This window comes from Papilio xuthus, unplaced genomic scaffold (assembly GCF_000836235.2).
Source record: "Papilio xuthus unplaced genomic scaffold, Pxut_1.1 DF827597.1, whole genome shotgun sequence".
In the NCBI taxonomy this organism is placed as follows: domain Eukaryota; kingdom Metazoa; phylum Arthropoda; class Insecta; order Lepidoptera; family Papilionidae; genus Papilio; species Papilio xuthus.
The window spans coordinates 1436385-1454726 of NW_013531052.1; the positions used below are offsets into that span (position 1 = coordinate 1436385).

The window sequence follows — 18342 nt, forward strand, 5'->3', positions numbered from 1 at the left end:
AAATTAGCTCTATCTTACAAATATTATAAATGCGAATGTTTAGATAGATGTATGGATGGATGGATGTTTGTTTGAAGGTGTCCCCGAAACAGCTGCATGAATCTCGCTGAAATTTGGCATACATGTAGGACATAGCCTGGAAGAACACATAGACTACTTATTCAGTTTGTTTAGAACAGTCGCGGGCGATGGCTAGTGTGTTTATGTATTGAAACTTAAAAACTACAGATCCCTTTTTAGGGCGTTTGCAGGAAAGAATGAACGTGAAACTTGACTTCATTAAAGTTAATTTGGATAAGTACATATAGCTTTTCCTAATAAAATAGAAAACCTTTGTATATGAATGATGGTTGAATTTAGAGCAATAGGCGACTATTAGTAAAATTTAAAGGTGTTTTAGCTTTAAGTACACTGTGTCGTGTTATAGATTCGTTGATGAAGAAATGTAGCGATCGCGCATGCGTTGCTGCTTGCGACCCTGCCGCGCATCTCAGTTTAGTACATTTCGCTCTCCCAGACCCAGTACAACATCAAATATGTCGGAAATAAAAGAAGATTTAATAAGTGACAATGATGAATATATCATAGATTTAATACGACGTAAGAAGCTTGCCATTCCAACGCTGCAAGGGTTGCTTACAATCTTCAATATATTTTACTGGGTTCGTATACAAATATTTTAAATGTGCGGAATGTCAATTTCGAAAATGATATTCATTCACGGAACGGTGTTCCACTACCCACAGTATCCCCCGTGATGTATCTACCTACGAACATTTTGGATGAGCGATATATCTAAAATGTTGAGTTTTTATACTAAAAGATTGCAAACGAGAAATCGTCCATCTTGTTTTGTTCCAGGGTAGTGCAAAGTAGCCAACAGAAAACCGGCGCAGAGATGGCTTAGTCCGTCCCTGCATACGCTGATTTTATTTATTTATTTATAAAGTACATCTAAAATTATCACACACTATCAATTGAATAAAAAGTATACACAAAACAGATAATTTTGCCAGCAACAGGTGTACGCAACAATGGCTACCTCTTGCCACATTTTCTTTTGTTGTTTAAGAATAAGTTTTTATAAACCAAAAATACTATTAATGTAATTTTTAATCTTATTAATGCAATTGCAAATCTGTTTATTTACTTATAAGCATTATTCAATTTATTTTCTAAAGGTAAAGATGAAAATAATATAATTTTAATTTATCCTATATCTTTTTTTTTCAGATGGTGGGGTTAGCAATGTTCTGCGGAGGAATGTGGACGTTGTTCGAACTTCACAAGTACGTGGATGTGCCGTCAGATTTTGGCGGAACTGCGCCGTATCTGATGTTCGGCCTTGGGGCATTTACGTTAATCATCACCTCTTTCGCCTTCTCCTGCATCCACAGGAAGCAAACGCTGTTACTTTACATCGTAAGAAAGCTTTATTATATTACATATTGTAATAACAATCACCTGATTATTATTTGTTATAGTCACATCAACGATTTCAGTTTTAACTTTCGTAACTTAAGGTTTCGTGATAAGCAATTCGATTCCAATGTATCGAATCGTATCGAATCCTCTGTTAAGGATGTTATAATATTTTCAGTATTCAGCTTGCTTAGCCTGCGTGCTCATGATAAACATGGGACTGATGATATCGATGGTCTGCTACCGGGAGGCGTTGTGCAATGGTCTTTTCGAGGGACTGACGCGCACCATTCAGAATTACAATCCAGAGACGACCAATATTGACTTTGCTCAATCAACGGTATTGAAACACCTTTAATATTTTTCATATATGTTTTAACGAATGTTTGAATAGTTGTTTGTTAGAAGGTATCTCCAGAAAAGGCTGCATGGATCATGAATTTTTAACTAAAAACTCAGCAAGTACTGTGGAGGTTTATTTTTTTTCTACTGTTTCGAAAGTGAAAACCTACGGTTACAAAATAAGTTTTGACAAACAGTTCCAGTGCTGTGGTGTTACAAATTACACGGACTGGATAAAATCGTCGCCGACGAAGGTGATCCCGACGTCCTGCTGTATCGACCCAACCAACTGCGTCACCGCCAACTACGGCGATGTATACAACAAGGTAACACTTTAATTTTCCATTCTATTGTCAAACACGTTGGGTTATAGCAATTATATTGAACTTATGACATTGCAAAATACGAATCAAAATAAATGACTCATTCGACATTGTTGATGGTATTTCGTATAATTTCAAACTGGACGAATCCGATTTCACAGCCAAGATATGTACTACTAGAATCTTACCGCCATCGCACCTGATTTTGTTAAATAGATGGAACACTTTTGAGTTTGCATTACGTTTCAACATACCACAGTAATCTGATGGTGCAACGGCTTATGATTTCATCCTTATTATTTCTTTCTTGCAGGGTTGTTACGCCTTGATAAGGGAATATATATCGAACAACTTGCCCACTATAATTGCTGTTGCGGGGGGCATGGGCACGTTCCCATTTTTTGGCAGCTTTCTTGCATACTTGCTCGGCCGTCACATCTATGACCTCAAAATGTACGCTAAAGGAAAATATGCAGCATATGTTACCTAATTCTGCATATAGAATAAAAATGTCATTTTTAAACAGTTACTTGTCGCCCTCAAATTAAATTTTCATTGTTAACCTTCTCCTCTAATCGTCTACTTCATGACTGAGTCTCGTTAATTTAATACAAATCTATAGTCTTCTAAACAGTCGTTATCTTTCATTTGTAACTATTTGTATAGTCATATTTTCATCCCTTTCTTTCGCTTTGATAAAACAGAGACAAGAATATGTATCAATAATTTGTGGGCGACGACTACAAATGGATCTATGTAGTTGTTTATCTGTAAAGACATATTTTATATTTCTTTTTTAAATATGGTATTGAGATTTTCAAATATCTTGGCGGCTCGGAACATCGTACGTGTTGCTGCGCGGACCACAATGTTTGGTGTAGCGGGACGTGAAGGGATTCGAGGGGAGAGCACGGCGCAGCACGTTATATCTTGAGCTAATATATTTGAAAACACTTATATATATATATATATATTACTAAATGTTAAACAATTTTAATCTCTAGAACATTTATGTCCTACTCGTAGTTTATAGAATTTTATTGTTATATTGCGTCTGAAGTATAAAACCAGATGTTAATAAAGTGCAAACATATTTCGAGTTTTTCTATTTACATCATCAACCAACTGACAATGGTCACCCACAATCAACAGTAAAAGGATAACAATGTTGGTAAATAAAAAAAAAAGTTATTTTATTAACAAATGATGTTGTCACTTTATTATATAAAAAAATTATTACACTTTCAACATAAAGAAATCTTACAACACAAAATTCCATTGCTTGTCTCGGAAACTATACAAACATATTGGCATCCCTTTTGTTTTCATTAAAAAGACAGAGACAAACAATTAATGGACACAAACATTAAGACTTTATTATAAAGTTTTCGCTAGTCACTATCTGAGCTGTTTTTGTCTGGTTTTGGTTCAACCGGCACTTCTTGCTTATAATGCCTGTATTCTGGTTTCAGTTCCCACATATTTTTATGTGGATTCTTTAAATTATAATTGCATACCTCTTTCAGAATATCCTTTAAGTACACTATTGGTTGTTTGGTTATCTGAAATGTAAACAATTATTGAAACTTGCATATATAGCCATCTCTTTTACTCCCTTTGACAAAATAACTATGTATTAACATATGCCACAGATGACAGTGGAATCCAATCATTAGTTTTTTTTTTTAGTGGATCAGAAAAAGAGTTTTTTATATATTTCTATGTATATTTTCATAAAAAAGTTTGATTAAAATTCAATGAATTCATAATAAAAGATTTTACATTTATCAAAAAAAAAATAACTACACACATCCTACACCTTAATAACTTAGACTGTGTCAAATAATACTTTCATCTGTTTACACAATTTCCTTAAAAACATATAAAAAAATCACATGTTTTACAGCAGTCCCAAAAATTCAACAATAAAGTGGTAATGGATTTTTATTTATAAGTTACATTAACTTCTACATTAAAATTGTAATTTTGGGACATCCTATATATAGAGATATGTATTTTGTATTATTTTAAACTATATTTTTATTATTCACTAAATGGTGAATAATGAATTATGATTCAATAACTGTAATGTGAGAGATTACCTTTTGCAAATCCTTAATATTATAATACTGATGTTTTTCAAAAGCTGCAAACAGCATATTGAGGACAACATCCTTGTCATCACGAGCTTTCTTACCCTCCGCTTTCTTTTTCTCCAGAAAATCAATCTGTAAAAAAAATATTTTTTAATTATGAATGTTGTACATGATTCACATAAAAACTATAAAAGAAAAAGATTTAATCTATATTTAAATTTATAAACAAATACCGCACATAGGTCACTTTCATGGGTTAATAGAAAAAATAAATCATATGTAATTATTAATATATGATGAATACAACACTCACATTATGTTTGTGATCAGAAACTGGCTTAAAGTTCTGCACAATTCTGTCCAGTTGCTGGACTTGCCGTTGTGGCATGGATGCTTTCCGTATTGATTCTGACTTCAGCTTGTAATATGTATTGTCAGCATATGGCCTACATTCCAACTTTTGAACTATTCTACCTTCCATATAAAGTTTTTCAGATTCAGGAACCACAGCATCTGTAGTAGCAGCTAAAAACAAGAACAAGTGAATTATAAAGCTAAAGATTTTTGAATTTAGTTAGATCATGAAAATATTTATGTTGACCATTATACAACTTTTGATAGCATTATAGTAACAGAAACGATTTATCAACATGTTTAATACGACGTAAAAAGAGTTACAAACCAAGTCGCATACTTACGAACAACATGTGAGAAAACACCTAATGATTGATGAGTAACATTGTACACGTCAAGACGATGAACTTTGGGAATGTTTTGTTCACCAGGCTCTTTAAGACAAAGTACTCCTTCCGAAAGATAAAGTTGTACTTGTGTTTTTTGTCCCGGTGCACGCGAAATTTTAAGTTTTCCAACATCAATATTACCAGGAGCTTTCTCCCATTTATTGGCTATGTATTTAGGAACTTTAACAAGCCAGACTCCTCTTCCAGAGTTTGATAAATCCAGCTCCCGATCAATGTGAGGATGAGCATTTGGAGTTGTCATTTTAACGTGATATTATATTATAGCTATTAAAATTCTTTAACTTTGCAACGAAACAAAAAAGTTTGTTTCGGTTAGCAGGCACTACAATACCGTTCTGTCACGTCAATGTCAAAGTCAATTTTAATCCGAAAGTTTTTTTTTAATTTTATGACCTGGTAACATAGTTGACCTGGTCATTGATCCAAAGGTGCTTATGATCATCAAAGAGCAAAAATTGTCATGTGAGCCAGTTATTCATTTAGCTCATTTCAATTTATTGACGACAATTCTTGTAAATCTTGATAAAGAAGCAGAACATTCCAAATTGTGAATTTTCTGAATTCGATTTGGTTAAAATTATTACTTTAAATCAACCATCACTGTCAGAGAAAAAACACCCCAACTCTGACAAAACAGAGAATAATTCACTTCTGTCAATGTTAGTGTCAGTGAGACTGTCATCGTCAGTTTTTCGACTTGGACAGCAATTACTTGAAAAATTGTGCGGTTTTGTGATATATTTCAATTAATCATGTCGGTTTGTGTATTCACGAATACGTAAAACATTATCCATTCGTTTTAATAACCGTTAGTTATTAGTAATGAGTAAAGATGTTTGGCTACAGCAAAGAAGCAGTTAGAGTGAAAGTCAAGGTTTGTATTGTTTCGCTTCATAGCTTATTATTAAACCATGAATTTTACTGAAATCCTTCCTAAATAAAGGGTCAATCTCGGTCTTATGTTGCAGCTTACTTTTCTGTCTGACACTTATTTTTATGCCGTCGATAATCTATTATTCACAGTCTTTTAATTATATGTATGTAATTATTTTAATACAAATGTATACTTAGCATTAATTTACTTTTGGCAGAAATGTGAAGGGAAACTCCAACCTGAATTAAGAAAATTTTCTGTGGATCCACAAATAACTTCATTAGAAGTTTTACAGAGCATTTTAATTAAAGCATTTGATATTAAATCTGATTTTACACTGTCATATAGAACCTTGGATGATTATGGACAAGATATATATTTACCACTTCTTTCTGATTGGGATCTTGATGCTGCTTTTCTCAAGTAAGTTATTTACATCAACAGTTTACATAGACTATTATGTTATGGCATAAAGTAACCTATATACTTTTTTGTCACTTTAATTATAATATAATCTGCTTAAAAAAATTCAACTCACATCAGTCCAAATTATTAGATACATCATATCTTTCTCAATTATTAGGTTGGGTCAAATCCCTGTCATCTTTTTTTAAATTTAGCAGTTTCAAAATTTCCTTGGTTTCCTATTCTGATTGACTACTTGATACTTGAGCATTGCATCAATCACTTTATTTACAGAATGTATAGAGAGTCATCTATTAATTGTTTTTTTTATAAACAGGGCTCATAATATAGCTCAAACCCAGAGATCAGAGCCATGTGTCCAACTTAAAGTTGATATGAAACCATTTGCGGAAGCATCGGAAGATTGGGAGCCTCCTAACATTAGTCCAACATCTATAACACCTCAACCAAACAAAGAACAACCATCAGTTTGTCCACCACCACAGCAAATTGATAAACAAGAATCACAAACTGGATTTCAAGGATTAATTATGAATCAGGTATTTCTACTATTATTAATAAAACATAGTAAGTTTCATAATGAAAACAAATTAAAAAACATGTAGTCATCCTTCGCATTTTATAAAAAAAGAATGTTTCTCATAGGGTGGGCTGACCATGCCAATTGGAAAAAAATCAGTAAGCCAATTGTGGGCCGATTGATAAATATTTAGTAAGCCGATCAGCTTAGTGGGAACCACCTAAAAAAAGATCTTTACACTTGTTTCTCTTGTGAAAACTCACAGTTTCCAAGTGTCTCTAAGTGTTTATATTGACTATGTAAAATTTTATACATATTTACAAAAATGATTATTCAATGATAACACATAATAGATTTTGAAGCTTTTACTAGCTAGTTTATAAATTTCTTTATATAATAAATAGGTAGAAAAAACTTTCAACATTGTATCGAGGGCATTGAATTTGTATGAGGATCCCAACACACCTCCTCGAGCACCACTTAATGACATTGAGTTCAGGTCATTCCTGGATGCGGTGGGTCAAATAACAAACACTTCCAAGTTGAGAGAGGTTATATATTGCGGAGGGATTGAACCGAGCTTGAGGTACTTATTTTATACATATTTAATTAATATACAAAAAGATTCTCTAAATGCTTATGAATTTTGATTTACGGAAACGGAACTTACTTGTTGATAATAAACTATGAACTAAATTATCTTTTTCTTCTAAACTCAGCCTTATGGGAGCGTTGTCTTGGTCCGGCAACGTTTTTCACTAATATCTTATTTGAAAAATTTAGTTTGTTACATTGTTAAATATTTGTCTTGCAAGTAATTAAATCATTGGAGATGAAATTTTCAATTTCAGGAAGGTTGTATGGAAGCATATTTTAAATGTGTATCCTGAAGGTATGACTGGAAGGGAAAGGATGGATTACATTAAAAGAAAAGCCAATGAATATTATGCACTTAGGTCCCGATGGAAAGATTGCATTCAGAGAGGAAAGGTAACATGAAATCTTTTTTCTTTATTGTAATAAAATATATGAATACAATATGATGATGCATATATATTTATTTTAATTGTTTAAATGTAACAATTGTAGGTGGACGCTGACTTAGCTTATGTTACGAGTATGGTGAGAAAAGATGTGTTGCGTACTGACAGACATCACAACTTCTATGCTGGAAGTGATGATAATCAAAATATTGCATCTCTTTTCAACATTTTGACTACGTAAGTTCTTACTAAACAAATACTTTTTTCATTTTTGTTAAAAAAAAACATAATTTCGGTAAGTGATTTGCTGGTGAATATTAGTACTACTTATTTGCCCTACACAATAAAAATCTAGTTATATTATACATTTTACAGGTACGCATTATATCATCCTACTGTGAGCTACTGTCAAGGTATGTCAGACTTAGCATCGCCTTTGTTAGTGACGATGGGAGATGAGGCTCACGCCTACATCTGTCTCTGTGCCCTCATGACCAGGCTCTATCCTAACTTCCTCTTAGATGGAGAAGCGATGACCTTGAAATTCAGTCATTTAACTGAATCATTACAAGTTTACGATCCAGATTTCTATAATTACTTAAAATCTCAACAAGCGGACGATCTGTTATTCTGCTATAGATGGTTACTGCTGGAAATGAAACGAGAATTTGCTTTCGACGATGCTCTTAGAATGCTCGAGGTCCTGTGGGCTTCTTTACCGCAAAAAACGCCGTCATTTGAATTACCTCTTAAAGAAAAAGATTTCAATCCGTCTATAGAGGAGGAAATAAACCCACCACCTTTGAGTCCTATGGTCAAAGCACCTAGAGAAAATGCTTACACCAAAGTTTGTGCGATACGGAGACAGAGCTCTAGCTTCAGCTTAGCAAATATAAAAGCGCCCAAACTAGTGACGATCAAGCAAACGAATCATAGCTTGGATGAAAACGTCACTCGTAAAGTTTTAAACAGCACGTCATTAAAACATGCCAAAGAATTTCAAAGTTTAGACGACGCAGCTCTGCACGCACAAATAGCGCAAAACGAACATCTTGAAAGTATTAAAGATGAAGGTAAAGAGCAAATTTTAAGCAAAGATGCAAAATTGACCGTCAGACGAAATATGTCAAGTGTACCCGAACATGACAAATCCTCGGACAAACAGAACCCAGGAGTTTCGGATTGGTCGAGCGCTGAGAACTTAGTGAACGGCACCTCACATACAGATGTCAAGGAAACTCCGCTGGGAAGTCAAATAAGATTACTACGGGACAAAATATCTATTCATAACAATCGATTCTTTTCATCATTAGACAAACTCGACGATACGACTGTTACGGATGTCCGGTGTACGGATGCAAATAAACCCAAGATTAAGATGATAAAAAATTTGAACGAGTTTCTAAACTTTGCTACGGGAACTAAATCTGGTAACTTGAAACAAGAAAAGCTTCAACGAACACAATCAACCATAGATAGCACAACTTCGAAAGACTGTCCAAGAATTACTTTAACAAAGACGTCTTTTGATGAGAACGATTTAAAGAGTCACAGAAATCACAAAACATCTAAAGCTTTTCAATTGGATACGAACGACGGGAGCAGCCCGGACGACTCCCAAGAATACTATCCCATGACGACGTCCATGACGAGAGAACTGAGACTGGAACTTGAACATTTAGATCGTCAGGTCTTCGGCTCATCGTACGTGAACCGACGAAGTATGATTAGTGACTCTCTGTCAGATTCTACAAGTACCGAAGAGAGACCCACTAACAACTATACCGAACTAAAGTCCGAATGCATCACCGCCTTAGAGATACAAACTGAAAATGTTGAACCGTATGAAACAGCGAAGAAATCGCCATTGTTTGAAACTATTAAATCGAATGCAAGGAGTGCAGAGGATATTTATCTGTGGGAAAATCCTCTTCATAGAAACACGCCTACGACTCGCACAACCGCCAGCTGTCCGCAGACTCCAGATGAACAAGCAGAATTAGATTTCGATGGCGATACTGGGGAAATTTTTGAAGAACATTCCGGTAAAAAATCTGTAACACCAATACGACTACTGCGAAAGAATCATTCCTTAGAAGCTCAGGAAGTATGTCGCGACAATAATAAACATTCCGAAGGACATTCCAGCGAGACAGATTCCTCTGAGAGAGACGGCGTCGAGTCTACAAACACGGGAACGCTGAAGGATAGCGAGAAAGAAACCACGCCTAATTCTAAATCGCATAAATTCTTCTCCAACATGTCACATGAACTGGAAAATGCGAAAAGGAATTGTGAATCGATTTTGATCGCAAAGCAATCCAATTTGCATAGCGTAGCATCGACAATTAATAATTTTCAGAAAAAATATGAAGTGTTCAAGCCGCCAGTTCAGAGGCCGGTCGTGTATTCGGGAAGCGGGGACGGTTCTGCAAAAGTGAGCATCGGCAATCTGCCGTCACCGACTGTATTTGGAGGCGGGAATCCTTTCCTGATGTATCTTTGTCTGACAGTTCTGCTGCAGCACAGGGACTACGTGATGAGGAACCGCATGGACTATAACGAACTGGCGATGCATTTCGACAAAATGGTTCGCAAACACAACGTAAACAGGGTATTGAACCAGGCGCGACAAATGTACGCAATATATTTGAAACAACAAGCGCAAAAGACTGCCGACACTTGATTAGTATTATTTTAAGCACCGAGATCTCTTGATATTGCTCATAAGAACGTAATATTGTAATTATTATAACACCAGTAGAGTATAAGATTACTTTTTATCTCTATAATAACCGCCTTCATTAATCAATACTTGCTACATTCGCTATATTTTACAGTATTCCCTATTGTTTATTTTTTGTCTAAAAGTATTAATTTAGAAGAAACTATTAGTTCTGTACTACAGAATAGTAGGCCTGTCGACAGCTATCTAAAACAAAAACAAAACGGACTTAAATTTGAATTCGTTTGAGTGCGATTTAAGTGTTTAAATACGGGTCTGTTATACCGTGAGTTTCCATTGTCCACACAAACAAGTACTGACATATCTCTTAGACCCTTCCACGAGGCTACGTAAATCGTCGATACTATTGTGCGATACTTGCATCACGAGTATAGCGTACCGCACGGTCCGTGCATACAACATAGAATCGACGAGTTGTCTATTCGGTGAGTACAGGAATGGCGACTGCACGGTTACACATGAATTTACAATATCAACTGCATAAATTTGCGCGGCCATCTTCAAAATCGCGGTGACGGCGTGTCGGTGATGTGTGCCTGTTTGAGATTTTATTGCGAAAGTCGCTTAGAGAGTAAAATCGCCGGGCTTCGGAGATTTGCATAGCCTTATTCTCTTTGAAAAACTGAGTTAATAATGTTTTTGTATAGACGGTGGAAACGCAACGTTACGTTAACTGACAAGTTTTAACTAATTAGTTTATACCCCCAAAGATTATAATTGTGATATTACTTGCATTTTTTATTTACAATTTTATTTATGTATAAAATTTTTATAACAAAAATTACGTGTACAATAAAATTATTGCACAATTCTAATTAAAATAAGGAAATACTTTGAATAATATTTGAAAACGATGCTTATATTGTTATATTTTATTGTAAAGTATTTATAACATCAAGATTATGATACTCTTCGTATTCCAGAATTAAAAAAAAATCGAAAACAAATAATGTAAGCTTGCGAGGCTTTTAAGTTAATATTTAAGCCAGCGCATACCTTTTCAAACTCTAATTCCGTATAAAATAGTATGTTTGTAAATAAATGATTTAACATTAAGATTTTTTTTCTTGATAAAATGTCGCCTTCAGAATGGCTAGAATAGTATGTAACGTGAAAAGTGATTTAATTTTTTTCAGTGAATTATGTAGATAGACCAAAAATAAAACAAAGATTATTTGTGATGATGTATTTCCACAAATACTGTAAATTTAATAGATCTCAAGCCTCGACCAACTAAAACTTAAGCAAACTTAACATCAAATCTATCTTATATATTACATTACCATAACACATTACCTAACAATTTTAACTCAAAATAAAAAAACTAGAATTTTGTAGTTTACATTAACAATGCTATAATCAATAATGTGACTAAAATTGTTGAACATAAGCGAATAATTTAAATGTATGGAAATATTTTTGTCTTGTCTATAGTTTACTTCCTCCTGTTGCCACCGGAGCCCGACAGGATCATAGCAATGCGCATGAAGATGTTCAGAACGTCCAAGTACACTGAAATGGCCCTGTTCACAAAAATATATATTAATTAAAACTTGCAATACATATTAGAGATACACAAAAGTTGATGTAATAATTACTAATACTGTACCAACAAGGAAAAGGTTTACTCACGAGTTTATTGGGTCATAAGGCTGGAATCCGTACATAGGATGAGTTTCGGCGCGCTTGATTATAGCCTGCGTGTCGTACAGCAGGAAACCGCTGAACACTATCAAGCCACCGTACAAGCTGAGAGAATATAAGCCTGTGGAAATACCATAAAATTACAAATTAATATCATAAAACAAACATATAATTTCACTTTAAATCAATTTATAACTTGCTAGATTTACATATTGTTACTTCCATAACTATTCATATCACATTTTTGTGTCTGATGCCAAATTTGTTAGAGCATATTACCTGCTCCGAGTGCAGTAGTGGGTGGCAGGAACATGCTTCCGAGCGAGGCGGCGAACACGGCGCCCAAGCCCATCGCGAGCGGAGCGCGCATGTTTAGAAACTCACCAGACGGCGCACACAGAGCTATGGTACTCAGGCCTCCTACCACACCAGCTGTGTACCTAGGTTCATTAAACACATTCATTAATTACATTTTTAGATAAAAACCATGCAATAATGGGAATTTAATGGTAGTATATGCAAAACATCGAGATGTAACCTTCATATATATGTGATGAAATTCAAACATGTGTCAACTAGCATGGTTGACTATGGCTTAATCACCTCCAACCTGATGTAGCCTTGAAACTCTCAGTAAGAATGCATGAAAATATTATTGTTAATACTTACATAGCAGCACGGGTTAATATGGGGCCGCCAAGAAAGCACATTGGTGCTATTACAGCACCCATAATACCGGTGTGCACAATCCAGGCAAGCTGCTTGGGTCCAAATCCTGGCCTGTACTCCATACCACGTACCACCATTCCCGACCCAATCATAAGGCCAAGTGTAATAATGATAGACTGAAACAGACATATTTTTCAGTTTATTATGCAAATTTATGTGTATAGTATATTAATAAAAATTATGTACTATGAACATACCATCCATCCATTACGTGCCACTAAATTAAGCAATGCCGGGGTTCTAAACACTGTAATGGCACTTCCAGCAGTCAGAACTAGAGAGCCAGCAATATAACCATATGTTGTCTTGATGCGATCTTTCACATATTGTGGCCAGAGACTAAAAAAAAAATTAAAACTTACTGGAAAGCATGTGAAGTGAAAATCAAACTATAGCACACAAATATATGCAGCTAATAGTTAAGAAGCTAATTCCACCAATCTATCACAAATCTTATAACCTTGTTTGTCATCATAGTTGATTTGCAAAAATATTTTTAATAAAAAGGTGTGACATATTTTTCAACCTTATTTTAATATAGTCTATTATTAGATCATTAGGATTTTAAATTTCTATAACAAGGCGTAAAGAACCTACAATTTTATCTAATGGTTATGCAAACAAATATCAATCAAAATTATCTATACATTTTTACATTATTAGAGAAACATTAACTCACTGTGACTCCTGCAATGTGCCGGGTTTCACTCCAGACCCATAGTAGCAAAGAGCAACAATACCCACAGCTGAGGCACCCGCCAATGCACCTTTGCCTAAGCTGAATGCTGCAAAAAGAAGCCAGAATAAGAATTTCCATGCCACTAGGATTCTTTCAAGACGGTGATCTCGCCTATATAGAGGCGAAAAAAAAATTCTTTTATACCTACTGCTAAATTGAAAAACAGTTTAAAAATGTTTACTTAACAAAACTTTAACTTGGGTAATGAACCCCTGGAACCTTACTATAGGTTTTTGAAAATGACGTAACAAAATAAGTGATAAAAAGAATGAAATAATTTAAATATGGATCATACCATTAGGACCAGCTGGTGCCATTAACCTTTCCCATAGGGTTGGTTGTGATCTAGTGCTAACACGGGACCGGGTTTCACGTGCGTAATTCCTAATGACATAATTCTTTGGAACAAACTTTGTTGGTATAGGCGTTCTTAATGTTTGTTGTACATTTATTGTCGAACGAAGTACGCACATTCGGGACAGCATGATGCAACTGAAAGAAATAACGATTCATATTATATTTACGACTTTTTGTTTTTTCCTAAACATGTAATAGTCTAAAAAATTATTATCAATAATCGTAGAAACAGCAGAAAAACAACACTTTTCCACAAATCTATGTTGTTATTCTTTTACTCACATATTTAGATTTTCACCAGATTACGAAATACAAAGTTCACCGGTTAATGTGAAAATACTGATGCCGATCTGGCCAGAGGTCGTAATAGATGTTAAGCTGCGCAAATTTAATTTCGGTGCAACAGAATTCGATACTGTTCTATTATATTCTTGTCTTGTTGTTCTGGAAAATATTTTTTTTATTTGATTAAAAGTTTAGCAAGTCTTCTATACTCTATGGGTTGAAGTGCGGGGGCATAGACAATTTTTTTTTATTTTTTCAAAAAATAGGTAAAACCAGTTCTGAGAGATAAAAACAGATAATTTCGCATTAATTTAGCTAAGATTCGAGTTTCAATACCACTGCGGTATTTAAGAAAATAAAAAAGGTTTAAGTTAAATAAAACATAGATAAGCCGGTTTTTTTTAAAAAAACACTATGTAGTCTGTGAACTGCTTACATTTTGACAATTTTTTTTATATTTATGGCTTATGTCATTGACTCTGTCACTGTCATCGCACTGTTTCACGTGAGGTTGTTTTCCATGCGGTCTTAGATTATTAAACAATACGGTTAAATATTTTTAAACATTCACACGGCTAGGAAGACGGAAAGAGAGAAAGTTTTTTGATTAGATTGGAAAAACAATGAAAATGAAGAAGTCCAAAAAACCACCACAAAAAAAAGAAGAGCCCCATGATGATTTAGGTAAAAATTATTTAACATTTATATTTATTTATTGCAATTATTGCTTTAGACGTAAACTTGTCTTTAAACTAACGTGTTTTTGTTTCAGATTCAGAAGAAGAATTATCCCCAGAGGAGCACAAAAAATCTTTAGAGAAATTGAAAAACATAGATCCTGATTTTTACAATTTTCTTGAAGAAAATGATGAAAATTTGTTAAACTTCGGTGAAGATTCTGATGATAATGGCTCTGAAGGTGAAGAAGATAAACTACATGAGCCAGGTCCTCTCAAAGGTGACAGTGATGAGAGTGATTTTGAGGTAGTTATCATTCTTGTAAATTTCAAGTAATAGATAAATTATTTAAAAGAAATAAATCTTTATCAACAAACCTTGGAGAAATTATGACCCAATAATTTCTCTAAGGTTTAGATTTAAATGATTCATTAGTATTCCATAGCACAATAATAAATTATAATATTTTTATTTAGGATGAGGATACAAAACCAGTTGTAGGGAAAGTGAATCTTAAACTCATTAGTCAGTGGCAAGCAGAACTTCAGAGTGAGGGAAAAATAAAGCTTCCCACATTGACTACAGTTATAAAAGCATTTAATGCAGCCATGTTGCGAGTGACAGGTGATGAAAGTTCTCAGGGAGAGTTCAAAGTTGAAGGTATGAAATTCATTTGAAACTTTAGTAATAAACAGTCCAGTAGATAAGATTCTATCACCATCATCATCATCAGAGGCTGCTCTGCCAGTCCACTGCTGACATTGAGGACCTCTTTGTTCACATTTAAATGTGAATAGAGATTTGACAATATTTAAAATAGATTATTTGAATTTGATTATTGTTTGACAATTTTTTTATTAATTACATTAATCTTAAAATGAATTTTCTTTTTAGGATCTTCTGTATTCAATGCAGTTATACAAATGTGTGTTTTATATTTACCTGGTGCTATAAAGAAGTACCTAGGTATGGAGCAATCTGGAAAAGACCCACAGAAGTGTAAACACTTTATAAAAATCAAAGGTCCATTAATGTCATATCTAAAAGATCTATTAAAACTTCTGAGTGGAGTTACATCTGAGAATATATTGACAGTGCTTCTTAAGCACTTGCATCAAATGTCTGTATATGTAGCTTGCTTCAGTCGTATATCAAAGCAATCTTTAAAAAAACTTATAACATTGTGGAGTACCGGTGAAGAAACTGTGAGGGTGTTATCATTTTTGTGCATTCTTAGAATAACCAGAAATCAGCAAACATCTCTACTGGATTTAGTACTAAAAGCAATGTATATGACATATGTGAAGAATTCTAAATTTGTAAGTCCCACAACATGGCCCGGAATAAACTTCATGCGAAGGTCTCTAGTGGAAATGTTTTCTTTGGACTTAAATTCTGCATACCAACATGTATTTCTGTACATAAGGCAGCTTGCAATACATCTCAGAAATGCAATTGTAGTACAGAAAATAGAGAATAGACAAGCAGTTTACAACTGGCAATATATAAACTCTCTACATCTATGGGCTGATTTGATAGCGGCAACATCAAATAAACCTCAACTCCAACCATTACTTTATCCTTTAGTGATGGTTATCACAAACACAATCAAATTAGTTCCAACGCACCAGTACTATCCTCTTAGATTTCATTGTGTTGAAATCTTAATAAATCTTTCCAAGGAAACTAATACATTTATTCCTATCCTGCCATTTTTAGTTGAGGTAAGTTCATATATTGTGCTTAACACATATTTAGGGTAAATTTGCATTAAACTTTACATACTACTTTTAATTTTCTAGGTGCTAACAACATACGACTTCAATAAAAAACACAAGAAAGTTTCAATGAAGCCTTTAGATTTCTCATGTATCCTGAGATTGGCAAAGTCTCAATTGTCAGAGAATGGATTCAAAGACTCAGTTATTGAGAGGGTGTATGCACTTTTGTTGGAATACACTGCAAATGAATCACACAACATTGCTTTTCCCGATATTAGCTTACTTGCAGTTTTACAGGTAATTCTTATTTATGATATTTTTGTATAAATTGACCGTAATTTAAAGAAAATGTCTTAATTTTAATACATAACATCTGTTTACTCTTCAATTTATGTATAAAAAAGTAACTGTTTTGTTTTCAGATTAAGCAGTTCTTAAAGTCATGTAATGTTTCAAATTATACAAAGAAAATGCGACAGTTGATGGAAAAGATTGAAGAAAATTCCCGATTTATTGATCGCGAACGTTCTAAAATCAGTTTCGCCTTAAACGACGAAAAGATGGTAGCCGCCTGGGAATCTAATATTAAAGCAAAGGGAACGCCATTGTACATATTCTTTGAGAATTGGTCAAAGATCAATAAGATTCAGAAACGTAAGAAGGTCTCTAAGAATGATGAAACCGGTGTGGAATTGCCAATGATAAAGAGACCGAAAGTCCTTGATGGAGCTGAATTAAAAACAAACAAAGACAAAGACACTGGCCCTATGGAGCTATTCCCGTCTGACAGTGAGGATGACACTGGCAACTTTAAAATGTCAGATGAAGAAAATGAGACAAAACCAAAAGAAAAGAAATTAAAGAAAAAGAAGAAAAACAAAAATAAAACAAAGACATCCAAAGAGGTAGTGCAAGAAGAAGACATAGCAGACACAGAGGATGTTGTTCAAGATTTGAGTGTCAGTGATTGGTAATAAAACACATTCTTGACATGATTTATTGGTTTTTATTTCAATAAATTAAAAAATCATAACCTTAAGAAAACATTTAAGGTACGCCTTGTAGAAAGAAAGTCCAGTGAACTTTTGGTTCACTCGGCTCGTGGGTCTCTATAGTGAGACATCCGGTAGGAACTTCGTCATCTGGTGTTTGAATAAGGTAAACTGGCAAATAAAACTCCTGTCAAATACAAGTAAAAAAAATAATTAGGCATGTATGCGTCGATAAAAGTGCAGTGGGCGAATATCGTTTTATAAAAAGTTTGTAAAAAATTTTTTCAGCGCTCCGATTTGGCGTCAGTTATACCAAAAATATACCAATTTTGATAATGATGACGATACAATGGCGATTGTCACAAATATTGGTGCTACAAAATTACCTTTTTTGGTTTCACTGTTTCGTATACTGATTTCAAATAAAATTCTTCTTGATCGACGCTGAATTTAAAAGTTCTCGTGTCCATAAACACGTTTTTGAACGTAATTGTCGTGAAATCGCCTCTTTTCACCAAGTACGGTCCCTGAGGTTTTGGTTTCGTGCCTATACCTTTTATGTTGTACCTGCGATATAGTATAAAATAATATTGAATTACAATACAGCTTAGTTATCAAATTTATCTATTAGAAAATACTTGCAACTTTTTGTAGCCTGGAATATTTTTTCTCGAAAATCGTCGTTTAGGGCAAATCGAAAA

The 18342-nt window shown here is 34.1% G+C and overlaps 6 protein-coding genes across 6 annotated transcripts in view; 3 read left to right on the top strand and 3 right to left on the bottom strand.

Moving 5' to 3' along the window:
* Window positions 1–434: 434 nt before the first annotated feature.
* Window positions 435–3170, top strand: LOC106118170 (tetraspanin-7). The gene is made up of 5 exons (XM_013312732.1): window positions 435–662; window positions 1234–1422; window positions 1601–1762; window positions 1962–2090; window positions 2401–3170. Exons 1-5 carry the CDS (start codon window positions 459–461, stop codon window positions 2575–2577), a joined length of 861 nt encoding a protein of 286 aa, XP_013168186.1. The 5' UTR covers window positions 435–458; the 3' UTR covers window positions 2578–3170.
* A 114-nt stretch (window positions 3171–3284) lies between these two features.
* Window positions 3285–5280, bottom strand: TfIIFbeta (transcription factor TFIIFbeta). The gene is made up of 4 exons (XM_013312699.1): window positions 4882–5280; window positions 4497–4708; window positions 4190–4315; window positions 3285–3649 (listed from the first exon to the last, which is right to left on the bottom strand). Exons 1-4 carry the CDS (start codon window positions 5186–5188, stop codon window positions 3479–3481), a joined length of 816 nt encoding a protein of 271 aa, XP_013168153.1. The 5' UTR covers window positions 5189–5280; the 3' UTR covers window positions 3285–3478.
* A 342-nt stretch (window positions 5281–5622) lies between these two features.
* On the top strand, window positions 5623–11224 carry LOC106118318 (uncharacterized). Its single transcript, XM_013312956.1, has 7 exons — window positions 5623–5821; window positions 6039–6244; window positions 6564–6786; window positions 7172–7353; window positions 7619–7757; window positions 7857–7987; window positions 8126–11224. Exons 1-7 carry the CDS (start codon window positions 5780–5782, stop codon window positions 10434–10436), a joined length of 3234 nt encoding a protein of 1077 aa, XP_013168410.1. The 5' UTR covers window positions 5623–5779; the 3' UTR covers window positions 10437–11224.
* Window positions 11225–11667: 443 nt separating this feature from the next.
* LOC106118120 (growth hormone-inducible transmembrane protein) lies at window positions 11668–14446 on the bottom strand. The gene is made up of 8 exons (XM_013312675.1): window positions 14248–14446; window positions 13904–14100; window positions 13549–13654; window positions 13067–13208; window positions 12810–12985; window positions 12420–12580; window positions 12129–12261; window positions 11668–12019 (listed from the first exon to the last, which is right to left on the bottom strand). The coding sequence occupies exons 2-8, from the start codon at window positions 14091–14093 to the stop codon at window positions 11932–11934; spliced, it is 996 nt and encodes a 331-aa protein (XP_013168129.1). The 5' UTR covers window positions 14094–14100; window positions 14248–14446; the 3' UTR covers window positions 11668–11931.
* Window positions 14447–14725: 279 nt separating this feature from the next.
* Noc2 (Nucleolar complex protein 2) lies at window positions 14726–17644 on the top strand. Its single transcript, XM_013312920.1, has 6 exons — window positions 14726–14934; window positions 15023–15234; window positions 15405–15588; window positions 15823–16652; window positions 16731–16946; window positions 17072–17644. Exons 1-6 carry the CDS (start codon window positions 14874–14876, stop codon window positions 17621–17623), a joined length of 2055 nt encoding a protein of 684 aa, XP_013168374.1. The 5' UTR covers window positions 14726–14873; the 3' UTR covers window positions 17624–17644.
* Window positions 17617–18342, bottom strand: part of LOC106118293 (hydrocephalus-inducing protein homolog) — a 29374-nt gene continuing 28648 nt past the window's right edge. Inside the window, 2 exon segments of the mRNA XM_013312921.1 lie at window positions 17617–17828; window positions 18028–18208. Of these exon segments, the coding sequence (XP_013168375.1) occupies window positions 17697–17828; window positions 18028–18208 (313 nt within the window). The 3' untranslated portion in view covers window positions 17617–17696.